General features: G+C 43.9%; 2 protein-coding genes across 7 annotated transcripts in view; one reads left to right on the plus strand and one right to left on the minus strand.

The window, feature by feature from the left end:
* Window positions 1-8,885, plus strand: part of DENND1A (DENN domain containing 1A) — a 163,701-nt gene extending 154,816 nt beyond the window's left edge. For 4 of the 6 annotated variants that reach the window (XM_065737263.1, XM_065737264.1, XM_065737265.1 and 1 more), the window contains 2 exons: window positions 4,663-4,918; window positions 5,577-8,885. In XM_065737263.1, the coding sequence (XP_065593335.1) occupies window positions 4,663-4,918; window positions 5,577-6,902 (1,582 nt within the window). In that variant the 3' untranslated portion in view covers window positions 6,903-8,885. Of the gene's footprint in view, window positions 1-2,903; window positions 3,033-4,662; window positions 4,919-5,576 lie in introns of all 6 variants that reach the window. The other 2 variants (XM_065737268.1, XM_065737269.1) reach the window with 1 other exon arrangement.
* A 4,313-nt stretch (window positions 8,886-13,198) lies between these two features.
* CRB2 (crumbs cell polarity complex component 2) overlaps window positions 13,199-19,982 on the minus strand; it is a 35,288-nt gene continuing 28,504 nt past the window's right edge. Inside the window, exons 10-13 of the mRNA XM_065737255.1 lie at window positions 18,694-19,561; window positions 18,009-18,125; window positions 17,416-17,542; window positions 13,199-14,944 (exon numbers count right to left, since the gene is read on the minus strand). Coding sequence (XP_065593327.1) covers window positions 14,717-14,944; window positions 17,416-17,542; window positions 18,009-18,125; window positions 18,694-19,561 — 1,340 coding nt within the window. The 3' untranslated portion in view covers window positions 13,199-14,716. The remainder of the gene's footprint in view (window positions 14,945-17,415; window positions 17,543-18,008; window positions 18,126-18,693; window positions 19,562-19,982) is intronic.

Below are 19,982 nucleotides of genomic sequence, written 5' to 3' on the forward strand. Positions count from 1 at the left end.
TAGAAAGTGGAGTAAAACTCGGGAACAGTCACCTGCCCTTACTGCTCACAGTGATCTCGGGTTGTTACTTCTGCTGTCTAATTGGATTACTCACGATATCATTTTTTAATGCTTTAATTTAAAAATATGCTTCATGCAAATATTTGTTTTTTTTCCCAGACTATTCTGCATCTGTGAAAATGCACAGTATGCAAAGTGCCCCTTCCAAAATAAAAAGCTCGGGTGTTTTTATGAGCTCACACTCAGGTGTACTGAGTGCTCAGAATGTGCAGGAAGGAATCCCAGTGATCAATCTGTGCTTTGTTCATAGTGAGTGTTGCTGGTTGATCCCCTCAGCCCACGTCTCATTTCATACTGGCAAGAAAAAGGTAACGCATCCCAAACCCTCATTCTTTTCTTTATACTGTCTAAGAGGGACAGAGTCCTTAATTCCCAGGAGTATGGCACAGCTGTTCTTAAAAACATAAAACACAAATCCTTCCTCAAATCCGGGGAGCCCTTTTCAGGAGAACAGTGAACACAGGTCCAGCACTGCTCTGCTGTATCATCATCTCTGTAATCAGGAAAAAGCAAAGCAGCTGATAAAAGACACACATGTATTTTTTTCATAACAGAACTATCTTTTAAAATTATTACCCAATTCTCCTTATTAATGCCCAGATCCAAATCCTGTACTCACATTTCCAGAATGTATTTTTTCTATCTCAAGTACATTTAGGTGTCAATTAAATTTGAAATATCTACATTTGTCAGCATTTCATTTTTGGCCAGTGTGATGTGCTGCTGATTTGTCCATGCATCCTGACACATGAAAAAAGCTCCTGAGATGCAGATCTTCCTCATTAAAAAAGAAACCCATACCATCATAATGGTGCGCAGCGCCATGGAGCGCATCCCCAGCTTTATAGCACTGTGTTTCTGACATGATATTTAAAAAGGAACAGCCACGGCTGTCAGTACTGTCATATGCTAGTGCTAACCGAAGACATGTTAAACTAAACATTAGAAAGAGATCAGCAAGTCATCTGCATGGTAACTCAGCTAAGAGATTAGGTAGGCAGGAGCCGGTGCAGTCATGTGGAGATGATGAGGGTTGTAGCTGTGACGGACACATCCTTTCTTCCCTGTGAGGCTGCAGCAGCGCTGCCGTGTAGCCGGGCTTGCTGTGACCTGCCTTTCAGAGACAGCTCTTTGTGTGTGAAATCCTAGCAAGTGGTGGGTGGCAGACTGCAGGAGAGTTGGCGAATTGGGTTAATGAGGGAATAGGTGCTTTTTTTGGATTCCACCGCCTCAAGCTAATAAAAAATTTAAACTTGGCCAATTTTAAACTGTTCATCCCTTCTCTTTGGCCAAAACCTCTTCTGGAGCACACTGACAGCGAGGCTGAAGCGCTTTCTTTTTCCTAATTAGGAGATCCCACTTCCAGGAGTGTTGCAACAGCAACAAAAGCAGTGCATATTTTCTTACTACAAATGCAATCTTATTGCACTGATCTGCGCTGAGGGGCGACTGATGGATTAGCAGAAGGCATCCTGCCTTATTCCTGCAGAGCTCGTTTCACTGTGCTGTGCTCTGAAGGCACACAGAGCTCTGAGCGCGCCCTGCACGCGGCGCGGGCGCTCAGCAGTACTGCCCTCCATTTCTGGAGAGCAATTCTGAATTGGATTGAGTCGTATTAAATCTTAATTTACATTTTCCGAACAGAGAAAGGCAGAATGTGCATACGTAAGTTCAAATATGTATATATCTGTATCTTCTAATATGTAGATCAGTATGCTGGGGTTTGGACTCGATCTCTAGAGGTCCCTTCCAACCCCTCCAATTCTGTGGTGCTCTTTAAGCATCTTTGCTTTCTAAGTCTGTTTTAGATGGATTTTTTAATGCACGTGGAAACCTTTGGACAGCAGTTTCTCTTTTAGTAAAAAGGGGAAAAATAAAAAGTTTAAAAAAAAAAAAGGCAATTTTTTCCTAATTCAGTGGCAGCTCCCTCTTTCCCTGGATGCCTATTATAGCATGAGACGAAAAGAACAGCTATGCAACAGCTTTAATTGGAGCACCACAGACTATGATTTAACACTATCAGCTGCATCTGCTGCCACCGCTATTTTAGACTTTTTATTAATTAGCTCTGACCTGATTGTGAGTAACATTTATTGGTGGTGGCAGTTCGGGCCCTTCTGAGCTGTCGCTTGCAGTGTCCAACTTCCCGATTTCTGACCTGCTGTTCGGGTCTGTTTCTCAGAACAGTTACACTGTTCTTTAACAATTAGAGCACAGAACTAAGTAACGGCAGAGGTTGGTTGTGAATACAGGAGCAACTGTATCTGTACTGTAAGGGTGACAAATTCCTTTTCTTCCTGTGCTTTTGGTCCTCTTCTGCAGTGTATTCTCATCTGTGCCGTGCAGATGTGTTGCCATTGTTCTGCACTGCTTACAGAGTCGTGGCCTATCCTTTGTTCCATACCGTGAGCCTGATGCTGCTTACACAGAAATAACAAACTTTATGGTGGTCCTGAGTTAGAAGCGAAATTAAGCTCCCATCTCAGTTGTCAGTCACGATGTACATTTTGGTTCAGCACAGTAGCTGGGATATTCTCATTGATATCTGATTGACAAAATGTTGTGGGCAGAACTGCGGGTTTTTGTATTGGCTTCTGTTGCAGCAGAGATCTGATTGCAGCTCTTAGCACCCTACCTGACCAGAGAACCCTGGACATTTGTAGAAGAGCTTTATTTTCTGCCTGGAAAGTACAGCTCAACACGTGTCTGCAGAGCTCTTTGCAGTGGCAGTCAGTCACATTCAGAAATTACTTAGAGCCTACGAATCACTTGGTTTTCTCTCTCCTCTGCAGCTTGCAATGTGACAACTTGATAACTTCCTTTTCTCTCCCTGTTTCCCTCAGCCTTGTAAAGCCTATGCGACACTATACAGTCTTCCTCTCTGAGGACTCTTCTGATGATGAATTTCAGCAGGAAGAGGATCCTGTATCTGGCTTCTCTGAAAACTTTTTCTTCTCTGCTCCTTTTGAATGGTCTATCCTTTACTCTTTCAGTGTATTAATTCAGTCTTCAAACAGTGGTTTTTGCATTGGTCAGGATGCCTGCTCCTATACTTGCAATTTTGGAAATGGTCTTGCAGTCTTTGTACAGCACTTGATGAATGTTCTGCATTCTCCTGCTTGTTTTCATATTTAAAGGCATGCAAAAGTATGCTTCTGCATGAAACAGTGTGCAGTAATGCACAGCTCATTGCATTACGTTTGAGTCGAGCTCTGTAGGAGGCACCCTTCCACTTGCCCTTTGTTGCAGTGTGCTGCTTGTGTTCCTGTCCAACCCTTCTGCCATTCTTCCTTGTACAGTGCTAACTGTGCTTTTTGGATTGTCCTGTGAGCTTTATTTCAGTGCAGTCATCAGCTTTTTCCAGCTCTACTTGCTTGTTCTCCCAGGCACTGACTCCTCAGTGGCTCGGAGGAGTCACCATGCAGAGGTCCTCCAGGGGCTCTGGACTACGCAGGGGGTGGCAAGCTGTGTGCTGGGTTTGTGTGCAGGGTTCTTCAGCATTTCAGTATTTTTGCAGTGTGATTTCATGCTCAGCAGATGAGCACACAGAGTGTGAGAGATTAAAGATACAATCACGATTTGCAAGAGCACCCTCTTCTGAGGACGTGTACCATCAGCTATCTGTCTTGTACTTACATTATTGCATCCTAGTGTTGCCAGCTGAATGCCCACTACTTATGTGTTGATGAAGGAAGTAAGGACTGTTTATAAATTTGCGTGATAAGAATGTATTATGATAAAATATGGAAAGAAGAGGAGGGTTCTTCCATATCATCTTTGGCTTTGGAGGTCTCACACGTATTTCATTTTAATTGAAACCTTGTTTAAATGCCACAGTCAAATTGACTGCCAGTCAAATGCCAGTCACTGCAGATATGTATGTCACTTCTTGTTATTAATTGGATGTGCATTATGCTGCTGTTCTCTGTACACAGAACCTATATGCAAATCTGCTGCTGTTCATTTCTTTTTGCTGAGGTACGTACAAGAAAAGCAGCTTGCTAACTTGGCCTTGGCTGTAAATGTAAAATAGGTGTCTCCATAATGGATTGTGTTGTTTCTTGATAACATGACACCAGTACAAACATTGGAACTCTGCACAGTGTTCCCAATTATTGCAGAAAAACACTGAATTATGTTTTGTGCTGAGTTAGCTTGAAACTGAGAATGTAAGTGCCTGCAGAACACGAGCACTTTGTGGTGTGCTTGCTCTGCCTTCCTGTGTGCAAGGCCCGAGCTCGGGAGCAGCCATCTGCCTGGGTGGGAAGGGCCAGGCTGTCACAGCAGAGAGCTGGCATCCAGCTCTTCCTGCTTTGGGAGACTTGGCTTATCAGCCTGTAACTGCATCACCACAGCTTTCCTCTGAGTGCTTCCATCTTCCATCTTTTTTCCCTTCTGAAAACTCGAGTGCCAAAGTCATCTTCGTGTGTCCTGCCCTCGTTCACTTTGTTCACATGCCTGCTGCTCATGAGATGCTGTGTGCTGCATTTTGCTACCCCAAAGCACTTTGTAAAGCCATCCAGCTCCTTGGTAAATAATTGTTTTCAAAAATAGGGGTAAGACAGTCATACACAGCATGAGTTTTGTTTCCCTGTCTTGTAGGCCTCAGCCATACCGGGCTCTGAAAGAATCTGATAGTGCTGATGGGGAAGAGGTTGTCAGTCCAGAAAAGGCAAAAGAGCCTCTGCCTCCAAGCCCTCTCCTCTCGAGCAACGCCACAGAAATCAACCTCCTTGAAGACATTTTCCCTAACTTAGAAGTTGAAACACAGCCTCAGCCCCTCAGCCAGGCTAAGAGCCTGGAAGACCTGCGGACTCCTAAAGAAGAGGGAGATCAGCGATGCACGTTTGATTACCAGGTTTGGACAGGGTTTCATGTGCCCTGGGGAAATTTGCACAGAACTCGGGTTGTCTGTCTTCCATTATTCCTTGAGTGATATTTTCTCGAGTAGGTGCATCTATTTGTCCATGTGTTTCAGACTTCATTTCTGAATTAAGAAACTATTGAAATGAGACTCAGCTGTAAAACCATAGCTTTTTTCACTGAAATATCAGTTGGACAATCTAGACTGCTGAAGAGGAATCTTCTTTATGCACTTCACTGAATATATGCAGCTGAGAAAGTGACAAACTCTGACAGGATAGGAAAGTCATTCCTACCTGAAAATAATATTTAATTTAGCATTACATCCAGATATTTCATTTGACAGCTTTTTCTGTACAGCAGTTCAGGTTTTTCCACTTCTGTACCTTAGATATAGATGGATGCTCCTTAGCTAACAACAGGTGCCACAGTGTATCACAGCTGAACAACTTATTAGAGGCAGAGCTGGAACTAAAACTGTAGAGTTCTGCTTCTGCTTTCCTGCCTGTCCTTGCAGGCTGTGTGCAGTAGTCCCTCTCCCTTCAGGGTTTGCACTGTGGACAGACCTTCCTCCGCTCATAGCTGAGCAGCCTGTCTTCAGGCTGATCCATGCTGAGAGGACATCAGTGAAAGTTAACATTGTTTTCTTGCAGAGAATGGATCTTGCTGGGTCTGAGAGAAACAGGATTGTGCCCCCCATGAAGCTGTCTCACCCTTACAACAAGCTGTGGAATATGGGTCATGACGACATGGCTATTCCTACCAAGTACTCCCAAAGCTCACCAGAAAGGCCCCTGACTGCACTCAGTAATGTACTGCCAGTCACGAGGAGACCCCGGAGCAGAGACAGCGTTCCGACTCCTGCAGAAAAGGCTGACTCAAATCCTGCTGCTCAAGGGAACATCACCATTCCCAGGCCACAGGGAAGAAAGACTCCAGAACTGGGAATAGTGCCCCCACCGCCAGCACCCAGGGCTTCCAAGCATCAGACTCCAGCCGGGCCAACAGAAATTCTCAGTGCTCACACTGCAGGATGTAGCCAGTTGGTTTCAGATCTTATCCCAGAGCCCTTTGGAGCTGCTAGGTCGTCCTTAGAATCTGAAGCCCAGCAGTCTGTAAATTATTCCTCTTGTTCATCTCAACTTTTGTCCAGTGCTACCGGCACTGCAGAGATGCTCCAACCTGTCAAGGTGAAGACAGATAATACAGGTAATGAAAGTGACTATCTTCTGAATCTGCTGGATCCATTAAGAACAGCCAGCTGGCAAAGCAGTGGCCCCCAGCAAGGCTCCCACAGCCTGCAGAGCTCAGCCACTCCACCTTCTGGAGCTGGCTTTGCATCAGTGGCAGCAAGTGACTTTGTGCCTCCTCCAGCTGTGCCATTTGTCCAATCACTCAGTTATCCCTCCCCAGCACTGCCACCTTTTTTACAGGCATCTCCTAATCCATTTACACAGACAGCGCCAGGAACCCTTTCAGTGTCTCTTGTTAGGCCCCCAAGGGGCTCTTTCACCCCCACCTTAGGTCATGCTTATAGTTCTAGCTTCATAACACCTAATTCTAGTTTCTACCCACCACACAGACCTCAACCAAACATTTCAACATTGTCCATGCCTAACTTGTTCAGCCAGGCTGCAGCGATGTCACCAGCTAGCTCCTTACTGCTGCAGAGCCACAGCCCTTCTCCAGCGAGCTCTCTACAGCCAGCACGTTTAAGTGGTCCTTCTAGAACCGGCACGTCGCAGGCGGGCAAGTCCAGTTCCAAGGTAGATACCAAACAAGCACTAGCTCTTCTGTCTAACGAACCCCCTTTGATCCCTTCCAGGCCAGCTAAGGGCTTAGAGTCAGTGTTACTGTCCTCAAAATCTGAGGAGACAAAAGATCCATTTGAAGATCTGTTAAAAAAGACCAAGCAAGATGTGTCATCCACACCAGGTAAGGTTGAACAGCTCAGAAGGCAATGGGAAACCTTTGAGTAATGTTCCCAATGTCCTTTTGATGTCCCTTTGGAATGGACAGAGAGTGTTTTTGTTTTTTTTGAGCCAGCATACAACCAAGCATTTCTTTTATGGCTGCAGGACCATCACCATGCTGCAATTCACACCACTGCTTTTTGCCCAGGATTTGATTTGCTGGGGAGTTCCCGTGTTGTCCTGATCCCTGCAACTGCTGCCTCACTTTGTGCAACTAAACACACCCGTGATTCTTGCACTGACCGAAGCATGAAGGCGGTTGGGTTTTGCTTTGATTTGGCTTGGTTTTCCACGTATAGCTTTTCCACCAGTACTACTGGAAGTTACTCCTTGTCTTCAGCCCTCGGTGCAGCCAGCAGTGTGACATAGCACACCACACTCGTGTTTTCTTGCTGCCCCTCTGAATGGCTGAGGAAACGGCTGTTTTTCCTGTGTTGCATACATAGCTGTAATATTTTGCTTTGCTGTATAGAGTGCAGCAAACAAACGCAGATTTCTGGGCTGCTCTGAGTTAATAATCCATTGGGTTCCAGGTTGGTCCTGGCAGATTTCATTTAGGTCACACTGTTGGGTGAACTTTTGTTGCAGATTTTTCATTTCCCTCCCCCAGTGCGCTGACACTGAGAGGTAATAGGGACCTCTGGTGTAGGATTGTCATAGTTCTTCATTAAAACAAAAGCATAGCACAGAGCAGTTGCTCAGGGTTTGGTCCTGCATCCCTGTTGGGAAACTGGAAACACCAGCAATTGATTTTTTTTTTCTTTTTTGTTTGTATTTGTCTTTTTTACTTTTTTGTTGTTGTATGATTATTTTTTGTTTAAATTTATCAGAAAATAAGAGTCCATAAAAAGTATCCTAGTTCTCACATGTGTATGTTAATAGTATATATAAACATTATAGATGGCAGTATGTGAATGGGATGTACCAATGTCTTATTTAAAAAAAAAAAGAAAAAATGGAGTATAAAAGTCCGTGGCTCATGAGTTCGAGTTAAATGCCACTGTACTGACGAGATGGCCCAAGTGCAGCTGCATGAAAGCTGCAGTGCTTGTCTGTGCAGACAGAAATCAGACTCGAGTGGAGCTGAGTAAGTAATGCAATGCTGGAAGGCCGATCCCTGACAGCTGCCTGTCACTGCTGGACTTCAGAAGTGCTAACTGCTACCTTGAAGCAGTGGGATTTCATTCTGGTCTGCAAGGCTCTCCACTCCTCCAGCCTGTCTTAAAAACCACAATCCTCATCCTGCTTTTGATGAGAACCGTTTGCTGGGATAACGAGGCGCTAACTGGACCATGAAAAGGACTGCGAGGTCACCAAGTACAAAAATGTGATGAAAAGGTTAAAGGGTACGTTCATTCTGATTTTCTAAGACACTTATCTGTGGCAATAGTATTCTCTAGAAATTTCATCTTTGCAACTCCTTTAAAACCCGCTGTCTTTGCAGTGATCATTTCTGTTTTTCTTAAGTGGTGCTTTTTTTGGATTTGTTTTGTATTTGGGCAGAGTCCAATTTAAAACATTACTCCACAGAGGTAATCACATCACCATTGAGCCTTCGATAAAGGAAATCGTTTTGGACACACGGGGAATTTCTTGTAAGCTTTATCTGAATTATTTCCAGTGTATCTATTTTATTCCTATAATCACGGAGGTTTTCTTACTGTAGTGTATGAAAATGGCTGTCAATGCGTTTGAGTCTGTGCAATACAAAAGAAGATGACTCCTAATATCCAAAATGCCAACAGTTTGAGAAAGACCACAGTGTTGCATTACTATCACGTTTCTGTAAAGCACTGTTACTCTTACAAGCCATTCAGTTGAATTTGTATTTTCTTTTGTGTTGGAAGACAGATGGTTTTAGCATTGCATAGTAAAATATTGGAAGTCAAAGACAATAGCTCCATTTCATTTTGTACTGTGCAGAGTGCAAACATATCGCAATCCAGTCTGGAATTGTCAGATTTCCTTTAGTGTGAGGTAGATGGAAAAGAAACTTCCTCACTCGTGACGGACAGGTGCAGGCACCAGGCGGTTCTGCAGGTGATAGCACCGTCTGAATTCCGCATCTTTTTGTTCTTCTTTTTGATTCTTCCTTTTTGTGCCACACTCTGATCTTTTTCTCACCTGTAATGAATGGTCTGAATGGGCTGCATGTGTGAAGAACTGGAACAGGAGGTTGACACGTGCTCCATTTTCTTTCTGTTCAGGGGCTTAGAGTGTGTCAGTCACAAATGAGTTCAGGAGAAGTGATGTCCCCTTCCCCAGCCCTAGCAGCGTGTCCGTGGGTCAGCAGGAACGTGTGCCATGCTGCCTCCAGGGGAGCACTGAGTAAACGATGGATGAACGTTTCCTGGAGTGCACCCATTTGCATGACAGGATCAATGCTGGTTTATTATTTGTAATTTTTAATGCATTTTGTGCTTACCCTTTAGGCTTTATGACCAAAGTGCTTTTTCCAACAGTGGCAGATTTCATTGCTCAGCAGTGAACAAGAAGCCTTTAGCTGCTGCTCCTCCCGACGTCCAGGTTTGGAAAAGTCTTTGTTTTACTTGTGACTGTTGGAGGTTAACAGATGCATTTTTTAAGAATTCTTGCACTGTGAAGTGGTGGTGATGGGAGCTGCTCTGGTCCCACAGTGTCCTTCAGGAACTGCAGGAGTTTGTGGCAGTGTAGGAGAGGAATTCCCACCCTGGGATGTGCCTGGTTCCACTGTGCTCAGTCTGTGCTAATCCTGTGCCCACGTTTGCCAACGGTGCAGAGGATTGATTGGCATCACGAAACAAACGTGAGCATGCGATTCACTCTGTAGCACTGTAAAATTAATTGCTTGAAGAGAGTTAAACATTTTGGCAGACTATAGAGGCTTTGTGTAGTCTCACCACTCTTTTACTGGAAGCATAAAGCTGAAGCAAGGGCATGTGCCTACAGTGAGTTAATTTTCTGTGGAATGTTTGCTTAAGTTGCCAGAAACCGAGTGTGTTTTCTCAGAAAGAAAGACTGAGAATCATCTTCTCAGGAACACGCACCGAATTTTTTCACATCTCTTAAAACAACTTATCTTAAATCCATTTCAGTTTGGCCCGTTGCTCTGCAGCAAGCACTGTGATGATGTGTCTCTGGTCTCATCCTCTGGTTGTGTTTATTGCAGCAGTTACCTCATGCTTGGTTGTTACACCCCAGGATGCTGATGTGTTTCTGTTACGTGGCAGCAAACTGGTGGAGCACTCGGTGGTGTCAGGTACACAGAGGTGGCTCTGGCTTGTTGCTCTGCTCAGGGACACTTCACAAGCAGTCAGTGCAGTCGGTTTGGTTATAGTCATTTATTTCCAGATTCTAGCCTCCTTTCCAGGTGCTCCAGTTCAGGCTGCTCTCACTGGGCTGTCCATTCACAGCTCTCCTGCCAGGAAAGGGCTCGTGGCTGTGCTGCAGCTGAGCAGGGATGGATGCCACCAGCAGCTCCTGAGGCACTACTGCTGGACACGGCAGAGTGAAGTTCCCAAGACTGTATGGGGAAATGGTGTAGGGCGCTCCTTGCACCGCCCGTCTCCGTGTCCATCCCCGCGAGGCCGTGGCTGAGCGCAGGCACCAGCGCAGCCCTGCAGGGGGCGCCGCAGGAGAGGAGCGGCGGTGGGAGAGAGCCGTGAAGTACAGAGGGAAATGTTCTCCCAGACGCTGAATGTGAACTTCCTTTGAAGTTTAGTCCTGGCTGGGGGCAGAATCTCTCTGTGATAAAACTTCATTGATGCAGCTCCAAAGCGCGTGGTGATGCCAGCTCTGTTACAGACCAGAATCAGCAACCGAGGAGTTAACGCTCCACCAGAAAGTAATCACAGAGCATGGGAGCTAGCTCTATTTTTATGCATTTTTTTTAATTGTAAACATATTTTGACGGACATTCTAATTTATTTTTTATTTTTTTATTTTTATTTTTTATTTTTTACAAATTATGAAGTTTACAATTAGAAAAGAACTCAGGATCACAACAATTAACTACAGCAAATCCAGTTTTGTGAAAAAATATATTCAAAAATTAAATATCAAAAGAAAGTTAGGTTCATTATTGGAAAAAAAAAAAGCTTTCATAAATTATTTTGCAAAAACACTCAAGACACTGACAAAGTTTTTTTACACTTTTCCTAGTACTGGCTTTGGGTGCTGAAATACAAACATCTGCTCTAATCCTGTACAGCCGTGGAGCAGCAGGGGCAGTCCTGCTGAGGGCCCGGCCCAGCAGGGGATGCAGACATTCACTGTTGCAGTTTGCTGGGTTTTAGGTGCCTGCTGCTGGGGATGTGTATGTGTAGCTACTTACTGCCTTTCAGGATATTCCAGTAGCTTAATAATAGTTCTTACAACATAATTTGGTTTTTCTTCTCACATAATATGGGTTACAGCAAAATCTGGTCATTCAGATCCTTTTGCTGCTTTCATTTTTCCACAATTTTAATACAAAAGAATGGAGCAGACCTAAAAAGTAGCAGTAATTCTCACCTCCTGGCAGCGCCCTGGAGGTTAATCAGGCCTGTTTGAGGAAAACCAAAGCATATTTTAATCTTGCTGCAGCTTTATGGGATGAAGGAAAAAGCCACACCCGTATTTGCAATTTAAATACAGGTTATGCAGGAGGACTGTGGCAGGACATGGGGCACTCTGCCTCAGCCCACTGAAAGCTTCAGTTGTTTATCCCGTTGCCCAAATGCTGCCAGGGAAAATTGCACTCACTGTTTTCTTACGGTGTGCAGCTTAACTGTTTCCCCTGTAGCAAGGTGACTGGACAGTATAACTGTCCCAATTCTAGAAGTACATCAGACCTTCTTGAATAGCATCTGGAAAATACACAGAGCAAATCACATTTGAAGTAACAGCAGCGTTGCTAATGAATAGACAGCAAGCTCCCTGAACTATTAGGTAGTTCCTGTAGGTGTCAGTACCATCTCCAGCTCCTTCCCAAACCACAGCCAGGGTGGGATCAACTTTTCCTAAATATTAGAGAAATGACCTTACATTTAAAACACTGTCCCCATTGGAATGGTTTCTTTTGTTCTATGTTTTCAAAATGTTCATCCTTCACCTCTCATTGACAGCTGCACACATGTGGAAGTCCTGTTCTTAACTGGACAGACCTGATCAGCAGTTTTGTCTCTTCCCTTTGCTTACAATTACAGAAAAAAAAATCAACAGTTTGAAAAGAAAATAATCTGAGAGCAAAAAGAGTGTAAGAGGATAGCAGCCTCTTCTAGTGGCCATTAGGTATGTGTGCAGATTCACATGCTGCTTATCAATAGTGACTGCTTTTTTTTTGTCTCCAAATTACTATTTTCTAATTATTTCTCCCTGATACTTGTAGTAGCTATCCTGAAAGCCTCCTGATTTTAGGCCTTACTTGGCCTGCTCTGCTGGATTTCTTTCTGCAGGCTTCACCACATCATGCTTAAGGAAAAAAATCGTGCACTCATCAGCTAAAACAGTAACAAAGGAAGTAAAGCAACAGAATTAATATCCCTTTTTAGAGCAAAAGAAAATGAATGCTGTGCTACAACCCCAAAAACAGTTTTAAACTAAAGTTCAATATATTATTTATTTAAATTCCACTCTTCTGTGTCAATGAGCACAAACCAGGCTGTCCACAGGGGTACAGGTCTTGAAACAACTCCCCTGCCCCTCTTCACACAAGCATCAGCTAATGTTCAAACATTAAATCGTTAGGACTAAGGGCCGTTGTGTGCTCATGCTATGTAATAGCAGCTCTTGACTCACAACAGTCTGCTCTGTGTGGATGGCAGATACTACAGGTAGGAAGAGAGGGGGAAAGTGTCCAGCAGGATAACTTGAGTGCTGTTGTCAAGTCTGACCACAGAGGTTACACACAATGTTCTACTTTCACAGAAGGTGATTCTGTAACTGGTCACTCAGTCTTAAAAAGGCACTTAATATATTCCTATGTGTCAGTCTGATCTTAGGAAAAGATTTTAGTGTCTACTATAGCACACTGGTGTTTAACTCTGGTGCCATTACAGAAGGACAGCAGCAGCTCTGGCGATTATCTTCCATCAGTCAGTCACCAGCCCTGGATTTACAGAGGGAGCACAGGCACATATTTTGTTTGAAAGAGGGTTGAATTCTTAACACTGTGGGTTTGGGTTGTTCCCCACCCTTAGACATTCTGGTGCAGTTTATACTGACTGCAAGGCAGTGACAGTTACTATAGATACGAGCCCTTGGATGACTGAGGGACAGAGGCAGTCAGCACTGCTGGCAGCATTACGTGACCCTACCACCTCACTTACCAACCTGCAGTTCTGCATACCCTGCCTCTGCTGTGCCACAGCCATCACTTCTCCTCCAGCAGCCTCTCAAGGGTGTTTTTTTTTTCCTCCCTGGACTTCACTGTCCTTGCTCACAGACCAATTTTGTACAAAGCTTTTATGGGATGAGCTGTAGTAACTTAACCAAGCTCTTTCAAGCAGTTGAATATTATCAGGTTCACAGTAGGCAGTTACCTGTGTCCTGTGAAGTAGCTTAAAGCAGAACAGACCTGTCCTACAAAAAACAAACAAACAAATAACCAACACATTTCAAGACTTAAGACAGAAATGCTGCAGCAGTTCCATGATGGTTAGAGGAAGACTTGTGACCCTGGTTCTTATATCAGCCTCTCCGTTGGTGGCAGCTTGATTACGTTCCACAGTTCCACTCGGGCCCCATCTTTTTCTTGCCGACTTGGACTGTATCTTCCCTGAGTTGCTCGCCTCCTCTTCATGGCAATCACTGTGGCTGCACCCACTGCAAGGAGAAGGGCAGTCCCCGCAGCCCCAACTGCTCCCACAACAGAGGAGTTGCTAAGATGCGCCCACAAAGACTGTTGTGGTAGAAGAGGGTGTTATGAGAGCTTCCACGAAGACAGGTTGCATTTCATATCCCTCATCACAGTCCCCATAACTTCTCTCTAAGCTACCATAAGAGTGACAGCAGCAGTGCTTGACTGGAACTGCCCCCTTTCACTGGTTGGGAACCACAGTCCTCTACGAGTCCAAGCAATACAGAAGCAGTCTGGTGACTTTTCCTGCTCACTTCTCCCTATGCAAGGCCTAAGTTCAGTATTTGGCAACAGACACTGCAAGTAGCTCCAGCACTGGTTCACAAACCTGCAAAGCTTCAACTGTACCTCTGTTGTGTGGTACCCATGGGAATGTCTAACATTACTTCATAAACCAATGATTTCAGTAGTTGGTGACAGTTCCCTGTAACAGTGTCCATCACAGGGCAGGAGGTCACAGCTGCTGTTGCTGTTGAAAGTTGCTTTGAGAACAGATTTGAAAACCTCACATGCCTGAGCTGAAGAAGCTTTGAGTAAGTTCAGTAGTTGACAAAAATAGAGCAGCATACATAAAGCACTCATAAATACCCTCTATCCAGTTCTTCTTACAAGCAGATAATATCAGCTATAAGTTAGTGCCTAATTTAACCATACCTTTTAAAGCAGATTTAAATATGCCACTGCTACTTGAAAAGTGCAATGGAGCCAGAGGAACTTCAAAGCTGGTGCACTTCAACAGCTTTTACTGAGGTAAAAGTATGGGACAGCCCATGGGGCAGGACAGAATGGAGTAAAGAGGCCCACTGTGAGCCAGTGGTGTGCAACTGACTCAAAATGAAACCAGCTGAACAGCCACCACATATACAGTCTGCCTTGTACTTCTAAGTCCAGGTCTTCATGCCTTAAGGAAACTGAGATAAGAGTGAATCTGCTGCTGCAAGTGCTGGAAAAAGATCAAGGTCAATGCAGACCTTGCAGGTGTACCGCCTTGCCAGGGCAGTGCCTATATTAACCGCTCTTCAGGTGGCACCTTTAGGACACTGTCCATCTCCAGCCGAGCTCCTGCCACTTCTTGCTGACTTGGGCTGTAGGTTCCCTCTGATTGGCGCCTCTTCCTTGCAGTGAGAATCATGAATATGAGACCAATACTGAGCAGCAGTAAAGAGCCACAGGCTACAGGGACAGCTACTTCAATTAGTGGGGAGGGGAAGAAAGCACCTGAAGTCCCTTTCTGTAAAAGAAATTAATGGAGAAACAATGAAACTCCAGTGGTTACAATGACCTGTCCAGCAACTCAAAATGGTCAGAATAGAGGGGAAAAAAGGAAAAAAAAGTGCCAGTGCTTTCAGTATCTACAGTGGGAATCTTTTAAAGGAGCCTCTTAGCTGTTTTAAGACTAAAATATATCAGAAAAAATCACTTAAAAAAAGTTCTTAAAAATATTTTAAAGTTAAACCAAACTATGAATTACTCAGTAAAACTACAGTTTCCACGAGCAGGGGATGCTATCAAAAGAAGTTCAGTGATGCCTCTGATGGACACAAAGGATTTATTGTTAGAAAACCAGGGACAGGCACAGCCATCTTGCATGAGCTTTATGACATTCAAGAGCAAAAGATTTTAAATAATATAAATACTGAATGGTGAGCCCCAAACTTTTCAGTTAGAAAGACATACTAACAGACTTGAAGACAGCTTGCAGCAGGAAGGCAGGTGTTAAGTTCAGTACACAGATGGAAGATGGGGAAGATCAAAGGTCGAAGTACAGAGCAGAGAAATGTAGTCAAGTGAGCATTCTGATACTGGTGGAATTAAGGTGACAGGAAACAACAAAGAATTTTTTTTTAAATGCGGAATTTTTATCATTAAAGAAACCTTTAACAGTAAGCCTAAAAACAAGAAAGATTTCTCACTGTTAAAAGTGCTACGTGCCAAGAATCCCAGCTCGATTATTTGCTGCTTTTGGATGGCAGTCTCTGCCCATGTCATGCAGCAGTACATGACAGAAGGGCTATTCCCAGATTACCTGGAAGCCCTTCTTCCATTTTCAAATGACTGAAGTTTACTTAAATTGATTCAAGCCATGCACTAGCAGTTAGTTCTAGTTTTGCACCAGCATGCAGATTAGTTGCACTTTACCAGCACTACAGGAGTGTTTAGCAGCCTGCCCCACTGCTTGTTGTGTGCTCCTTACTCACTGCTGTTGGTGGGAAGGAGGAAGAGCAAGAGAATGCAGCTAAGGCCTTTGCTTCTACAACTGCCACTAACAGCATACATGCCTGTTAGCCACAGCCTGTCCTCCCTGACCCCACCACATGCACTGTCCTTTAAAGAAGAAAAAGGCTGTTCTGCAGAAAGCAGTGGATGTGATGAAAATGAACCCAAGGAATCTACAAGTGTCCTGGGACAGAAGAGACAGATCACTGAAGGAGTCTATGCATGCAAACGGGAAACATCAGGAGTGACCTCAGGGCACATGCATTATATAGATCTTAGCAACAGCAACAGCAGCAGACTCCACCTTGGTGCGCAGCCTGTTCCATGCAGTACGGGTTAGTACATTCCCAGGTTACCAGACAAGCTACCTGCCCATGCAGTGGCTTCACAGACAAAAAGCAAGTGTGTGATCTAACAACTTCAGCACAGGAAGGATCCCAGTCTCAAACAGCAATGCTTTGCTTATGCAGAAAAAGAAAAGCATCACAAAAACTGCCCATCCAGGCAGAAGTACACACAGCAGAAAAAAGCATGCTCCTTTTTCTTTTGTATCATATTCACCTTGATTTCATCTGACTGCCATCTCCAAAGAAATTTCTACCGAACACGATCTTTGGAGAGAGAAGCTGCTTTGTAACTAAGCTCATTGAGGACAAAATGCCAGCTTTAATTCCACTGTCCAAGAAACTGTGAGAGGGAGTGCAAAGGTGGTGAATAGAAAAGGGGGGAGTAAAATAAAAATTAACGTTAACTTCTTAACAGTTGAGACACTATCTTACTTATTGGTGCATTGCACATCTCTATCACACCTTGTGAACTCAGCTGCATCAATCGCTTCTGGTTTTCTTGCAAATTGTGCATTTTGTATTATCCAGTAGCTTCCTACTTATTGTAAAAGGGGGAAGTTTCTATTCGTTGTCAACTTGTCCTCCCTATTCTTGCCTCTTCTTACCTCGTTTACATTATGAAGGTAAAACAGCCTTAGCACTCCACAAGCATTACATTTGCTGCTGGTCATTTCCAACTTTGGATCAAATTTGTCTTCACTGCTCTCATTTGAAAAGGACATGACTAGAATATCTCATTTTCCTTTTGTATCACCACTATGGACATAAGGCAGATATAAGTAATATCTTCTTTTGTAGGTCCAGCTGCAGTAGCTTGATTATTGTCCAAAGTACCACCAATCTAAGGAAAGTCCACGAGCCAGCTCCATAAACCATCTGGCTGCCTACGTGGATACTGAGAAGTATTTGCTGCTGTTAAACATGGAAGATTAACACACAACAGCACTGCCAAATTGTTATTTCACATATCAAGTTTCTTTGGCTCCTAGCATGCTTACCAAGACACACAGCACTCAGGCAGTTTCACTAATACCCTGCTACCCAAGGACTCTGCTAAGCCTACTGCTGATGCCTCTAAAACTCAAAGTTTGGAAGAACGGACAGGAGCTTCCGAAAAGAAAGGGAACGAAGTGCTTACGTTAATGTCGCAGCGCTCTCCAGTGTAGCTGGCACTGCACAAACACTTGAATTTGTTCTCAGAGTCTTGACAGGTACCTCCATTCTGGCAAGGGTTTGGATCACATTCATTTATATTAATCTGACAACTGGAAAGGAAAAGCTATTAGAGTTAAACGAAATTTCTCACATACGTCATTGTGTCATAGAACAAAAGATCAAACAGTCTACAAAAACTCATTTATCTGAAAACTTCCTGTTACATCTTTGTTAGGTACTTTCTCCAGGGTTCAGCAACGTGGAAGTTTTACACATATTAATCCCTCCATTTGTCATTTCTGTAAGATTGAAGCCAGTATGATTCTCTAGTGCAGTTAATGAGTCCTCATGAGGCAAAAGAAATACTTGGAAGTGGTTCATGCTGTGAAAATTGATACTGTTAACAGTATAATACCAAACTCACCTAAAATAAACAGTAGTTTATAGTTTGGAGGAGTTGTTTGAATGGCAAAAGGATGTATGAGAAAATGAAGTGTTTGAACTTGTTAGCTATCCCATGGATGGAAAAATCTGAGCAGAAGCTCCTTTGCATTGCATCAGAAGAATAACACTTACTTCCTTCCAGTGAAACCTGGCTTGCAAGTGCAGTTGGCTCCCCAGGTCTCAGTGATGCACTTGCCACCATTCAGACATGTGAAGTTCTTACCACACTGCTCAGGTGGGAACGGCCATCTGGAAAAACAGATCACTTTTAAAGCCATCAGTTGTGAGGAAGGTAAAAATGTTCTCAGGTACAGCAGAGACTGGGCCAGCAGGGGTCACATGCACAGTCACTGGTTTTTCTTAGAAGGACTTGGATACAATTTGAGTATGGAAAAGCCTCAGAAATTATCCGTAGTAATGGAATATTACTTTAAGCATCCCCCCAAAAGGACTTTGTACTGCACATAGAATATGTGCAAGCACTAGATAATTACCTGCAGCAGAAATGGAGTAAAGAAGAGGAAATTCAACCCAGGTAGATCTGAGAACTGAAGCTCAACCATTTAAATATTGAGCTCAATGTTCGGTTTAAACAGCACAAGTGGATGGAAGTCTAAATAACATATATGTTGATTCCCACTTCCTTTTACTGATACGAACCGTATCTTTGTAACTAAAGTAAGCTGGAATTTTTCCAAATCATTTCAAATGCTACAAATATAAACCTTATTAAAAAAATTCCCCAAGTGCCCTAAAGTAAAAGTCCTATTTATATGGGGGCTTTTCTATCCCAATTCAAACCAAGCACGCTACCTACTCGCAGCGAGGTCCCGAATACTGCGCTGGGCACTTGCAGGAGTAGCCATAAACCCCATCAACACAGGTAGCTCCATTTTGGCACTGGTGCCGCACACAGTCATCCACATTGATGTCACACTTCTTCCCAATGTATCCCCGGAAGCATTCACACTGAAAATCTGCCAGTGCATCAGAGCAGTTCCCATGAACACATGGGCTTGACTGGCAGTCATCAATATTGGACTCGCACAGCAGTCCCTCTAAGCCAGCACTGCAGGCACAGCTGAAGGAGTTGAACAAGTCCTCGCAGGTGCCACCATTGAGGCAAGGGCTAGAGGCACAAACATCAGCCCCTGTGCAGCCTAGCTGGACTGTTCTTCTGCTGAACTGCTGAAACTGTTCTGGCTGAGGGTATGAGAGATAGGAGGTGAATGGCAGGTAGATCCCTCCTATCTTCACTTGTCCTAGGCAGCCTGTGAAGTTTTCAGCTAGAACAATCAGTGCATTGTTCTTTAAGAAGTCCAGGTTCCCAGCATTTCCCTGCAGAGTCATATTAGCAGACCCATCCAAATGAGCCACCCATCTGGAAGACAGTGCAGAAGGCTCCTCCATTGCCACAGAGACCGTGTGCCAGGAGCCATCCGTGACAGCATTCTGACTCAGGAAGCTGACACCTTCAATACTATTCCCACTCCTGATGTCAACAAGCAAGGAGGAGTTCTTAATAGCTATCTGGAGGGAGTCCACTTCTTCCATAGCCCGAAGCAAAACAGCATCTTCATCTCTGGTTCTGAAATCCACAAGGAGGCTGCTCAGAGTTCTAGTCACTGATGAATTGGTGGTAAATTCAATGGCAGCAGAACTATTAAATGTTGCATTAGCCAGACCTATAAATAAAGGAGTAGTGCATCAGGGGTTTAAAAGACAGTAAGTGTAATTTTTGAGGCAGGCCAATAGCAAACTCCTGGCAGGTTTCCTCCCTTAAGAATCATGTAAGCTTAGTGAGTAGGATTAGAGGCTCAGTGGCTCTTCCTGTTTACAGTTAGACTTCTAATAATAATATCTACCTCTTGTCTAACAATTTTTACTCATTAGTTTCACAGCACTGCACAAAAATAAAACTATCACCCTTTTCTTATTGGAAAACTGGGACATTTGCTGAGAAATGGCCAACATCTGAGTCAGGACACTTTGTAGCCACTAAGAACATTCCCTCCAAAGCAGGGAATCATGAACTAAATAGTTTTCTTCATTCTGTATGGTTCTGTTGTAGGAGAAAACAGATCTGCAATACTTTATTGTCATAGC

The sequence above is a fragment of the Cyrtonyx montezumae genome, unplaced genomic scaffold (genome assembly GCF_038088225.1).
Source record: "Cyrtonyx montezumae isolate F1298 unplaced genomic scaffold, pur_monq_1.0 scaffold_20, whole genome shotgun sequence".
Classification (NCBI taxonomy): Eukaryota; Metazoa; Chordata; class Aves; order Galliformes; family Odontophoridae; genus Cyrtonyx; species Cyrtonyx montezumae.